We start from the raw sequence: 13,707 nt of genomic DNA, 5'->3' as shown, positions 1-13,707 counted from the left end.
ATGGTGGTCAGCCCCCACCCCTGCTCAAAATGTGCCTTCCCCTGCCCAACACCACTGAAATCTTGCCATCCAGAAGCATTGGCACGCCATAATTCACCCCATATGCAGCTTGGAGATTTGAATACAGAATAGCAAGCTCAGGACCAGTACTATATGCATCCTACACAGCCAGAAGTTGATGTTAAATCCCTTAGCCACTCTCTTCCCCCTGCCTCTCACTCACAACTTCCACAAAGCAAGACTTCCCCTCCACCTGGCTCTCACCCTAGCTGAGGGTCACAGGCCTGTTTCACACAGTGCCTTCTATATCCTGACTGACAGTATGGGGCGCCCCTGCCCCTGCCCCTCTCTCTTCCTGACGTATGACTCAAATGACACGGGGACAAACAGAAGAAGACGCCTTCACCCCGGTATGGCTCCCCTTTATCACATACACAGCCCAACAGGACAATGACAATAATCCACCAACAGCATACAAATCAATATGGCTAACCTGATCCAAAACACCCACCCACCTCACGCACACACGAAAACAAAGATCACCACAGCCAATCACAAGCAAACAATCACACCCTAGGCCAACCCCAACCTCTCTCACCACCAAAGGAACACAAGTGAACAACACAGGCAACGCAGACACCAAACTCTACATACATTAAACATAATAGAAACACCGCCACCCGACCCCACCCCCATCCATCTTCCCTCTCTCCACCCCCTTTCTTTTTTCTTTCTTTTTTCTTCTCCCCCTAATGCCTCAACAAATGAAACAGATTTGTAAAAACGCTACGTGGAAGAAGAAGAAAAAAAAAATACGAGGCACTACACTTCTGTAAAACAAGAAAATCCTTAATAAAAAATATTTAAAAAAAAAAGTGGCAAACCCCTTTGGTGTCAAGCTGGTTATAGCAAGGCAGGCCCTGGAACCCCCCCCCCCCCAACTGCATTCACTCAGCCAGCAATCAGGCAATAACCCACACTATTAAGCAGAGCAAACACTGTTACCTTCAGCCAGATGATACACAGGTCAAGCAAACGCTGGGAGGACAGACCAGGCAAGGACCAGGATGGTACAAAGTCCTCCCTGTATTCTCTGTGAGTTTGCTGACTTTTTGTTAAGTAGCTTAGAGAGTGTTTCACTGGTCTCACATCCAGACACTGCTGAAATCCAACTCACCTTAACTTCTAAGTGCACAATAGCATTAGCGTCGCCATCAGGATTCACTAACAGAAACCATAGTGTTAGCTATGAGCACAGTGCAATGCACAGCCTGAACATACAATTCCACGACTGCATTCCTGGTGCAAACTTCACAGCCAACCCCCTGAATTATACCTTTTTAGACTATTGAATCAGTCTCTTGGTATATAAATCAGTTAATATGTGTGTGTGTTGCAGGAAATGGAGCAAACCAGAAGCGCTGTAGATGAAGATAGAAAAATGTACCTTCAAGCTGCTATAGTTCGTATCATGAAAGCGCGGAAGCTTCTGCGACACAATGCTCTTATTCAGGAGGTAAGAGCATGTGCCGACCAGTGTTATGGACTTGATGAAATCATGTAACTTATTCTGTTCTGGTGGAAATTTGTAAAATGTAGTAGGAGATCTTGTTAAGGACAGTGGTTTGGTTATTGCTGTTTTTGGCCAGGTTGGAAGCCCCTAATGCTATATATACATTGGAACTCTGGTGTTAGAACTGTCAACTTTAAATACAAAACAGGGCACAAAATGCCATGTTAGGTATCCCCAAGCAGATGCAAATCAAACAACATAGAGTGTCATAATGCACCCAAAAGATGCTTGGGCTTTCAGTGAGAGGTTGCCTAGAGAAGTGCTGTAAACTGAGTGGTACACGAGAACAGCAACTGACAGCAATAATTTCTGTTGTCACAAAAGTCATTTTACCAGCAGTGCTGATTATGGAAATAGCTGCAGCAGTTTCCATTTTTACCAGCAGGTTTACATGTGCATTCCTCCACATGAAGTACATTCGTACCTTGGTTTTCAAACAGAATCGGTTCTGGAAGTTCGTTCCACTTCCGAAAACGTTCGAAAACCAAGGCTTCCAATTGGCTGCAGGAGCTTCCTGCACTCAGTCAGAAGTTGGACGTTCGGCTTCCAAAAAAAGTTAGCAAACCAGAACACTTACTTCTGGATTTGCAGCATTTGGGAGCCAAAACGTTCGAGTCACAAGGCGTTCAAGAACCAAGGTACGACTGTATACTCTGTGGAAAGCTCAAGACTGTTCACAAGGAGGAAAAATAATATTATATGAACTATCCCACAGTTCAGGAAAAAAATGAATGTATGCCCTTTTAGAATGATGTGCAGAAGGTTGTCATTGGTTTGGTTTTGAAGCTTTATAACTCATTTGAATTAGGTGTATGTTAAATAAAGCATCTCTCTCTCTCTCTTTCAGGTCATTAGCCAATCAAGAGCTAGGTTTAATCCAAGTATCAGCATGATTAAGAAGTGTATTGAAGTTCTGATTGACAAACAATACATTGAGCGGAGCCAGTCCTCAGCAGATGAGTACAGCTATGTAGCATGAGGTTAATATCCTGCAGGTATGGTTGTACGGAGATCATTGCTGTCACTGCTTGGTGTGTCCTGTGGGGGGGAAAAAAGCAGGCCTGCTGTGTCTCCATAATTGGTCACTTTGGCAGCCCCTGTTTTTTCTGCTGTTTACAACATCACCAGTGCCACGTCATGAGCGTCAACGAAAAGAAATGAAAAGCCTATAGATATTCCAAGCTCATGTCATTATGACATTTCTTAAAACTTTACTAAACGAGAATGAGTAAAGTATTGCTGAAATGTGGAAATTTTGGTTGGATACCATGCTTCCCCCCTTCCACCCCCTCCATGCCCCCCACGTTTGCAGTTGATGTTTTTTAATGTATCTTAAAAGACAAAGTTAAAACAGACTAAATATTGTAATATGGCAGATAACATAATAATTGTATCTACATTAAAATGTAAAAAGAACATGATACTGCTGCTTGTCAAATAAATAAAGAAATGGAATATGTTGTGGTGATTTGATTTTAATTAATAAATTAACTTTGAAGGACATCTAAATTACTGTTCTATCTGCACTTCCATCTATGGGTTCTGCAGCTGCATAGAGCTACCTGCAGGTTGCTGTGTGTTTCTTATTTGGAAGCAAAGGCCCACTAAGCTCAGTGGGGTTTATCTCACGTCAGTGAGATTGTGGTCTAGTTAGTTTTATTATGTTAAGGCAGTTGTTCATATTCCAAGTTACGCTGTCCAGCACTGAAGTGCAAGTCTGGAAACGGGGATTCTGATCATCTGCAATATGATTAGGGCTCTTTGTGTCAATTTATCTAGTATTAAAAGAATTGGTGTGTGTGTGAGTACACAACCATGTGACTAATGTGTGTAAACCAGTTATAGGGAGCCAGGAAACAGTTCTTTGTTAGTGGCTGCACTTTTTCTAGCAAATGGCACAATGGGAAATGATTAACCTTTGAACTTACATTAGGATTGCAAACACATGCATTTGCGTTTTGTCATCTCTTTTGACTCTCCTAAACATAACCGAAATACCCGTTCTAAACATTGACCCATCCAGGAATCCTTAAAAGCCTCCTTTTGATCTTTTCCATTATTGTTCCACTTTTGGTTTATCGATGAGCCATTCAGAGACCATTAAACTTTGAGCGGGATTTGCCACCATCCTGCCTAAGTTGTAGTGGCATAGATCGTCTCCAGGACAACTTCACCCACAGTGCCTCACTCTTGAAGGACTCCTTACTCAGAATGAATTGTGCTGGGACCAGAAAGCCCTGTTGGAGGACCACCGCCTGTTTTTCTCACAGCAACCGCACACCATTTCTATCAGGCTCACAGTGCTCCATTCCTTTGCTCAGATTAGCAGCAGCTGCCGCAGGTGGGTCATCCATGGTACAACACCAGCAGGTTTCAAGAAATAGTCTTGTGTAGAACATGGCAAAAGATTGGCACAATATTTCTTTCAAGACACATTCCTGAGTGATTTTTTTCCCTTAACATTTTAAAAGTGACCATAGCAGTATAATAATTTTAAAACTTTTTTTCCACTCAGTGGTGGGGTGGGACAAAGCTACTGGAGCCACATATAGCAGCTAAGAACTTGCATCACTGTCTGCTAGCAAATGGCAAGTATCCTTGCTAGGATAAACGAGCCTGCCCCATCCTAGTGCCCTCTAGATGTTTTGGACTACAGCTTCCATAATCCCTGACCACTGGCTAGATATAAAGATGCCATGAATTCCTTGGATTGGCTCAGAGTACAAAATACCATCTTGATGAATTTTAATCTGCTAGAAACTTGTTAAGTCTTGCTGTGAAAAGTGTAGTGGAATTTAAATAGCACTAATGCCCTGGGGAAATGAGTCCACAAGGGCAAGCAGCAGCAGCAGTTACATCAACCGGCTATTAAGGTGTTTGGGAAAGAATAATATAAAGTCCAAGAAGGACCCGGAAGGAGATGGGCTCTTTAGTTCATGAGATTTTTAGAACAATATTTGAGCACATGACATGTTTAATTGTTGACATGGACTCTGGCTTAGCTACCTGACTGCTGGGTAAAGGGAAGGAAGGGGAACTTGAGGCTGGGTATGAAGAAGAAAGGGGAGATGTTTTAATTCTATACTGTGTTCTTGCAGATTCAACTAGTGGTCTAGCTGCTTGTCTAGTTGCTACCCCTAAAAATGTTTGGACTCTTAGGAGGTTGATATTATTGGCTTCCCCTAATTCAATAGCATTTTTGCAAACCACACAGCAGTAGCACAAGGAAGCATAATGCACTTGCTGCATGCTGCTGCTGTGCTTTTTGCTCATTTTAGTACAGTTTGGCAGAATGGTCGTTCTCCTTTCTCTCCTGTTTACCGCTGGTTGGATTTCAGCATCCTTTGCTTGCCCTTCTTATATGGCATCTGACCGAAAGATATCATAGTAAGAAATGCATATCTTGCTTCATATTCCTATCCCTGAGCAAATGTCAGGTTCTGCTTGGTGGTTTTACTGGAACATTATGATTGACAGGCTTCTGCACTCTGTGGAACAAGGATGTTCAGCCGAGGAGCATATTTTTACAACCCAAACTGACCTGAAGATCCTGTCATACACAATTCCACTCTACAAGCTTTATTTGGAAGGTATTTCGGTTGCTATTGTGAAACTACTGGGGGGGGGTCGTCAAACACTTTCTGATCTACTTCAAATCACCTTGAGATCTACCAGCAGATTCCAAACTACTTTCTGGCCCAGACCAACCCACTTGGCAGGGTGACACCACTATCTCAGGTGGCGGAAGCCCCAAGGCAGCATCCTCACTGGCACCCTGCCACCTACGCCACTGGGGGAGAAGCAGAACTGACATCAGCGCTGATTTCCAGTGAGATCTCAACAGAAATTGGTGCCAATGTCTGTACCACTTCACCACTGGCAGAGGCAGCCGGGCAGGGAGACACTTCGTATTTTGCCTCAAGCTGTGAAATGGGCCACAGTGCACTTGTTTGTCCACCCCTGCTCTAATTTACTTGCTGTGCAATACCACTGCTGGAGCACTACCTCTGCCTCCTGTTTTAAAAGCATGACTGCCCCTCTGCTTTGCTACCTCTCTGCCTTTTCTGAGAGGTCAAGGTTTAAGGGAGCATTGAAGCCAAGTATAAAATGTTTGGGGTGGTGTGCATACTTCTTCTCATTGTAGTGGAAGGGCCAGAGTGAATCCATTGTACTGTGGAATGTACACCTGCTTATAAAAAGCAGTTCTATGGCGGCTGCATTCCTCTCTAGTCAGATCTCCTGAGAGCCTGTGAACTTGTGACTTTTGAAAGAAAAGTGGATGGAACGGGAACAGTTAGCAAGCTAGATAGCTCGCCCTTTCCAGAGTATAAAGTGATGTCAATTTGTCTAATTCAGTGGTATTTTATTTATATATTGTACTCTTCCAAAACCTCCTTGGCACTTTTATAACCCAAATTCTCTGGTGCTTTCTTTTGCTAGAGCATGTTTTTATTTTTCATCAGGCTGGTTGGAAAACAGCAATGTAGCGCTAACTACTCCTTTTTATTGCCTTTTTATTTATTACACTTCCACTTTTTATGTCCATCTCTTGCAGCACCACATTTCCCCGAACACATTGAAATGGTATGAGCATCAGCCTCCTGTTAGACCAGCCGGGAATTAAATTAAGTTTGTATTGTGCTAGCAAAGTGGATGTCAAGTTTTCATTTCAGGAGGTGCCACACTTTGAAGCATCATTGCAGTGCAGTGTGCAAACACTTTCCCTTCTCCATTGAAAGGTTTTATTTTAAACAAATGGATAAGGATGTAGGGTAAATGTGTGCCAAGATTGTGCAAGGTAATGTATGGAATAATGTGAAATTCCTCCAGCTCTTAAAACCATTTGGCCTGAAGTAAAGAATACTTTTTTCCCAATATAGGCAAGGTAGAGACAGAATGAGAGAGGCAGTATGCTCAAACAGCTGCAGGTTTTGACTGAACATTCATGCCCTTTGCCCTACTCATGGACCACTGTTCAAACTGTGTGTATGCCGTGGATGGTATGTGCTTAGGATCACCATATATCCTACTTGACAAAGCACAGTCCTCTATTTTCAGAAATCCTCTATTTGAAGCTCCAAACCTTGTTTGAAGACAAAGAACTGCTAAGAAAAGAGAATAGGGGCTGGACCAGGACAGCTGACGTGAGCAGACAGCACTGGCCAGAGGCTTCCTCAATGCTGAGACGGATTGCATATGTATTAAATTACAGCGATTATTTCTAAATTTGCAACAATATTTTAAACCAGGCAAATTTTATGGAAGTCTGTCCACTTTTGTTCTCTTTTGTATGTGATCCATTTCCTCTTATTTGTTTTATTTAACGCATTTATGTGTTGCTTAAATCACAACTCTAAGCAGTGTGCACAAAAACAATCCACAACATGCAATAAAATGAACAAAAAATCATAAAACTCAAACAATTCAAAGTTATGGTTATTGCTTGGGATCCCAGGTTGACTGTTCAACATTTCTATTAAGTTCTCAGCTAAATTTTACCATTCTTCTCTTGTTGTAATACGTTTGTAAGCTACTTTGGAAGCCCTGTTTGTACCAAAAGGTGAATAAACATATTATTTTGTAAGGCAAGGTGGTAGAGGTGATCTCCCTAAGAGAGGACAATACTTCCTCATTACAAATTGGAAAATGCATCTATCATCTCCCACACCCAGGCCATTCCTTCATTTTGATACTTCTCTATGCAGCTGAAGTTAAACTTCCATGAGGGAGGGGGCAGAGGAAAAAGAAATTACGTCTTAGACAATTATCACAAGAGGGATGGATGCATAAAAACACAAGGTTAAGAGGATGGCAGCTGAGATTACCCTGTTTTCAGCACATTCAGTGAATGAGAAATACTATAATTATTGGCCTTTTGAGTGCCCGTTATTTTCTTCAATATTGAAGTGCATTCTGCTGCAGCTGTGAAGCAGTTAGACCCCTTGCAATTGCCTTGCAATTTATTTTGGCACCAGCGATGGTGTCTTGTTTCAAGGCTGTAACTCAGTGTAATCCTAAATGTTCATTGTTTGTCAATAACATTATCTGCTAAACACAACTTGGCTTAGTGATGTGGAAGAGCTTGTTTGCTGAATCACATTCGTTGTGAAATGCCACACCTTTATGTACAGTACCATGGAGGATAAAGCTATATTCTTGCTCCTGCATATCAGGTGTTGGGAATCACACGCAGGGAGAGTGCTGGTTTACTAATGTCCTGCTTGGAGGCTTTCTATAGGCATCTGGTTAGCCACTGTGAAAGCAGGATGCCGATTAGATGGATCTTTGGCCTGATCCAGGTAATGGTTCTTACATTCTTTTGGCTGTTCCTTTTTCCACATTCTAGGCCCTCACTGTTTCACTGGCTATACTTTGCCCTAGTAATCAAATTGGAATACTTGAGAACCTTAATTTCGCAGTATGCCACATAGGGTGGTCAGATGCAAAAAAAGCAAGCTGGGGTCCTGTATATAAATAAAATAATCAAATAAGTAGGGCATGAGTGCCATAGCATTCTCCCCCTTAGGATGCTCAGCGACTGGTATTCAGAGAGGCAAGCTGATACTGGAAGTAATATAGACATCATGACCATTGATAGCCTTACCTTCCATAAATTTGCCTGATCCCCATTTAAAGCTATCTGAGTTGCTGGCCATCCCTACATCCTGTGGTAGAAAATCTTATAGCTTAACTCGTGCCAAATGAAAGTTCAGAAATCTCGTTTCTTTTGCATATGGTCACTCCAATTAACGGCCAACCAAATTACAGTACTTTATGCTGCATGTGTGCCTAGTTCATGTTCTAGTTAAAGGATCCCTGAGTTAATAGGGTTTGGAAAGAAGCCTTGCCAGAAACACTTAAAAGCCTCTGTCAGTCGGAGAAGGCCATGCTGAGCCAGAAGCACCACAGATCTGACATCAGTAAGGTGCAGCTTTGTGTGTTCTGATGTAGCTTCTAAAATGGTGAAACAATGGTCTTGCTAGATCAAACCATCTAAAGGTTTGTTGCAGCTGGCTAGGCGCTTCCAGCTGCTCTGACTTGTCCTTGAGAACTGCCAGCTGCTACAGCGCAACAGTGAGAGAGGGTTATTGCCCTCATGCCCTGCTTGTAGGCTTCCCAGAGGCATCTGATCAGCCCCTGTGGAGAAACAGGAGGCTTGACTGGTGCTCCATTCACACTATACATTTGAAGCACTAGGATACTACAGTGATACCTCAGAAGTCGAACGTAATCCATTCTAGAAGTCCGTTCAACTTCCAAAATGTTCAGAAACCAAGGCCAATCGGAAGCCACAGAAGCCATATCAGATGTTTGGGTTCCAAAGAATGTTTGCAAACCAGAACACTCACTTCTCGGTTTGCGGTGTTCAGGAGCCAAAACAAAGGTTTGACTCGCAAGGCATTTGGGATCCAAGGTATGACTTTATAACAGTCATGGCTTGCCTTCCTTCAAAGATTCCTGGGGGTTGTTGTTTGTTAAGGGTACTGAGAATTGTTAGGAAACCCATATTCATTCCTCTCTCATGAGTTACAATTTCCAGAGCAGTTTAGCAATTAATTCCCACTTTCCAGAGAATTCTGGGAATTGTAGCTCTGGGCAGGGAACATGGATCTCCTAACAACTCTCATCACCTGCAGCTGGCATAATTCTTGGTTTAAGGCAGCTGAAGTGCTTTGAATGTATGGTGTGAATGTGCTGTCATAGGTCTGTGATCTGATCCAGCTGGGCTAATTCAGTTAATTGACGAAACTTGAGGTTGTTAAAAGAAAAAGAAAAAAAAAAAGCCCGCTAGGATATTAGAAAGGAAAAATCCCCTATTTGAAGAGGAGCTTCGCCAGTAAATAAAAATATGCGCTGTGGGTGTTTCTTTCTCTTTTTACTCATTCTCACACCCAGAAGGAGCTCTGGAGTGTGGGCCTGTCAGGGCCAGTAAACCCACTCCTTCCCTTGTTTGTGCTGTTCTTGTGAGTGTGGGGTGGAAAGAATGGGTCCCAACATGCCTTGCTTTGTTGACAGCTCCGTGAGGAGATTTCATGTGGGAACATCTCTAAAGCGCTGTTAGGTTCAGCACCTTGCGACACAGAGTAATTCAGGTAATAATAATAAAAATAAATCAGAGTTGGCAGGGCTTGGACTGTCTGTGAAATAAAATAAGCATGGGCTGAAAATGAAATGCTTTGCGATGTCCCACAATGGGCAGAGGAATTGTCTGAGGGAATAATGTTCTGACAGTCAAGAGTTGTGAAATGCCTGTTTTTCATATTGAAGTATTCGGAGGAAGCCCTATCTATTTTAGTATTATTATTTTACAATATAAGAGAGGTAAATTTTAATACTTTGGGGAGCAAAAGGAATATTGAACACAAAACAAAATATGTTATCTTTATCATAGTTCTATAACATTGTGCCATAGATTTGTCGTTATTCCCTTCTAGGGAGCATTTAGTTGCATGAAATGCTCTCAACTTACTCTTCTTAATTTAATCTACCCCCTGTGAAGTAGAGATTTAACCGAAGACATAGAGTGAAGCAGAGGATTTAAATATGGGACTGTATGCATGAATCAGACATCTCAGTGTAAGCCTTCAGTCTATCAATGTGTAAACAGGCACATAATAAATTGAAGTTGAGACCTCGCAGGTAATCCGGTATGGCATTATCATTGAATTTGTTTTTGTTCCAGGCAATTGGAAACTAGTGAACCTCATCTCTAGCAGCGGAGTGGCCTGCCATGGGCTTCTGACTTTACAATTGGACTTATTTATATGGAAATATGCCTAGAGGGCAAGAAGTAGGAGTTCTGTGGCAGCATCTGAAAATCCTAAAGACATGCGCTCCATTTGTTAATCTAACATGGCTTCTACCACCCCATAATAATTAAAGAAGGCCCTTTTAAATAATGGAGGGTGGGGGGTTAATTATATGAGGCATAGTTTCCTATTCCCATCTGCATTGACAGTAGGACTTGTGCTGTGTTTAAAATCAATGCAAATGAGTTTCCTGTCAACCACACTTGCCACCATCGTCTCCTGAGCCTATTCAGCTGTCAGTGCTTGCCAACTAATAATTGCCATGCTGTTTTGGGCTACGCCACCCTGCTGACCTGCTTAGCTGATACTACCATCTTCTCTAAATAGCCCTTGAGGAGGGAGATCATTTTCCTCTTAAAAACGCTGCTTAAGAAACCACATGGTTGGGCTTTCCTTTTTTTAAAAAAAAACTGTTTTACTTACTGCTTTAAAAAATTAATTTAAAATGGCAATTTATTTGGTAGCTAATATGAAGGCTGCTAAACAGGAGAGCGGAAGTAAAAGTCATAACCAATTAAAGCAGCCTCCCCCAACCTAGTGCTCGTCCCTGACCAATGACCACACTGGCTGAGACTGATGGGAGATGTAGTTCAAGATCATTTGGAGTGTGCTATCATTTTGTGGCAAAGTGGTTAGAGATCTGGAAGACCAGGGTTCAAATGCCCCATTCAGCCATGAAAGTGACCCTGATCCAGTCACAGTCTCTCAGGTTAATCTGCCTTGTAGTGTTATTTTGAGGATTTAAAAAATAGAAAGGAATATGGCACCTTGATTTATTGCACCTTGAGCTCCTTCAGGTAAAGGTGTCATTGTGTAACATTTAATTTACAACTTTGTGCCAATTTGCAGGGGACAACACATTCGTTGCAATTAAAAGGGAAAGGGAAAGCTGAAGCCCAACACAGGTTTTCTGTCTGATTATTGGATGCTGACCTCGTTTTCAGAGGATCAATTCCTCTTCATCTGAACATCCCACTTTCTTCTTGCAATATAGAAGGCTATTTTATGCCTGCAATGTGTTCCCTTCTCTCTTCCAGGATCAATTTAGTCTCCCATCTCCAGATTCAGTGCTTTAGCCCAAACTGAAGATGCCATTGCTTATGGCAGAAAATAGAAGAATTTGCAATATTACTTATCCTGCCCCCTTTGTCTTCATCATAACAAACAAACCTCTCATTTCCACTCAGAGAACACATGACATATCTTAAAAAGTAGCAAACAGGCAAGCCAACTATCTCTTTGCTTGACAGACTTTTCTCCAGAACATTTTTGACATAATAGCATTGTGTATTTGAGTTAACTGAACACTATAATTAATTGAAGTGCATTGTATATTTGTCAGCTGATTGAGATATTTATTCTTCTTTCTATATTTAATTCTGCTGTGAACTTTAAAAAAAAAAGAAGCAGCCATGTTTCCCCTTACTAACAACTAGTCCTCTTAAACTAGATAGGACTCTGAAAAACACTGTTGCAGTTGATTGGGATCAGTTTTGCCTTTCCTCCAAATTTAATAACATTACCCAGAATAAATGGTACAAAACTTGGGTCTACATTGGAATTTCATCAGTTGTTTGGTTGCAACAGTGTGCATATTCCCCTTGGCATTCGCTTGTGAAAATTGAGGCTTGGTTCTAGATAGTGATCCTATGATAATGGCATGACTTCCATGCTGTGGGAAGCACTCTGTAATTGCAGGATTTGCTCCTGCTTATTAAGTGAAGAGGAGCCTAGTGGGAGCATTTTAAATTATTTAAGGCAAAGCAGTTGTTTGTGTAGCTCATTATGGAAAAGAGCGGATGAAATCTGGGCTCTTCAGTATGAGCTGTTTATTTTTCAAGTCCTCTGGGAATTTCAGTGTGTGTTTGAGAAGCTCTTTTGACCAAAGTCAGAGCAAGTGAATTTTCTGCCCTTGAGATGATTTTTAAAAAATATATATAAAAAGGAAAAGCAAACTGTGTAATGAACATTTTCTTCAGGGAAGGAAACATGATCCTATGTTGCAATTGCTGTGTGTGTATTTGTGGCTGCCTTATATTAGGAAATGAAGGCGTTTGTATATATTTTTACTTGAATGTAATACAGTCGGGTTTTAGAGCAACATTTCCCACACTTGGGAGAATATATTTGTCCTTTTGGGGATTCTAACTTTGAAAATGAGATAAGAAACATTTCTCCATTTTTAAGAACAAGGCCAAACCACAATTGTTATGGAAGCATGGCTTAGTATTTGAACAAATCTAAAACAAATCTCAAATGGAACATCTCTTTTCTTGCAACAGTAGAGACATGCTGATGCATGATTAGATATAGTCCCTGGTGGATCGGTAACTATTAATGTCAGTGGCAAAAAGAGAATCGGGCAGAGAAGTGGAAAGTAGCAGAATTGGGGAAAATACAACAAAAGCAAATATGGAGTGAAGCATTAAGGTGTGTGGTTGGTTCTATGACTCCAGAAATAAGGGATTTATTGATATAGGGTTCTAGCTGCACATAGGTATTAGAGCAAAACAGCTAGTGGCTCCAGACTGGAGAAACATCATGAAAAATGGAGAAGAGTTGTACTCTACCACAGGCAATTTTCTAGTAGCTGATCAAGGGTTGCATCCAATGCTAGCTATTTTGGGTAGGTTGCTACTAAACCAGCCCCTTCACCCCTACTTGTGATTTGAGGTAAAAAATCTATTCCCTGGGCACTTCACAGGAACACACAAGAAATAAAAAGCGCTTGTTTGCTCACTCATTATGTAGCCATGGAAAAAAACACCTAATATACACGTATACAGTGTTTTAGTGTTTTGTAGCATTGCTGGCCTACTCTCTTGAGAACTAGATGGGTCCCTTTCCCAGAGAGCAGAAATTTCAGGTGCTTTTATAAGTAATTTGAAGCCAGCTCTAGTGTTAGCAGCTCTGCCTGAGCATCTGCGGCTTGGTCCTGAGGGAACCGTGTTAAATGCTGGCAACAAGTGAGACTCTGATATCTCGGATGAAAGAGGAAATAAAAATTAAGCTTTCCTCTGTGTCAAATGATTAAAGGCTGTAGTAAACAAGCCAGCAAAGCTTTCCATCGGTAGCAGCCACATACTAATCTTCACAAAGGCGCAAGATGTGCTTTGTACAAACAAGCAGCTACTATTACGGACTTAGTGGCTCAGTACTTATTCATCCTAATGGCTGCTCTTTGAATTGTCTCAGTCCATATCATGCAAAAATAATTTTCATTGCTGCCACATCTGCACTGTATATTTAAAGGAGCCATTTTAAACAGCCATGTTTCACTCCCCCAAAATATATATCCTGGGAGCTTTGTTGGTTTAAGGGTGC

At 41.6% G+C, this 13,707-nt stretch overlaps 1 protein-coding gene across 8 annotated transcripts in view; it reads left to right on the top strand.

The window, feature by feature from the left end:
* The window catches only part of CUL2 (cullin 2), a 52,737-nt gene extending 49,704 nt beyond the window's left edge, over positions 1-3,033 (top strand). For all 8 annotated transcript variants that reach the window (XM_081931688.1, XM_081931686.1, XM_081931687.1 and 5 more), the window contains 2 exons: positions 1,400-1,516; positions 2,421-3,033. In XM_081931688.1, the coding sequence (XP_081787814.1) occupies positions 1,400-1,516; positions 2,421-2,552 (249 nt within the window). In that variant the 3' untranslated portion in view covers positions 2,553-3,033. The remainder of the gene's footprint in view (positions 1-1,399; positions 1,517-2,420) is intronic.
* The last annotated feature ends 10,674 nt before the right edge of the window (positions 3,034-13,707 follow it).

Source organism: Podarcis melisellensis, assembly GCF_964234715.1.
Source record: "Podarcis melisellensis genome assembly, chromosome: 12".
NCBI lineage: Eukaryota > Metazoa > Chordata > Lepidosauria > Squamata > Lacertidae > Podarcis > Podarcis melisellensis.
The sequence above is the reverse complement of the archived record's forward strand: the minus strand, read 5'-3'. Positions and strand labels throughout refer to the sequence as shown.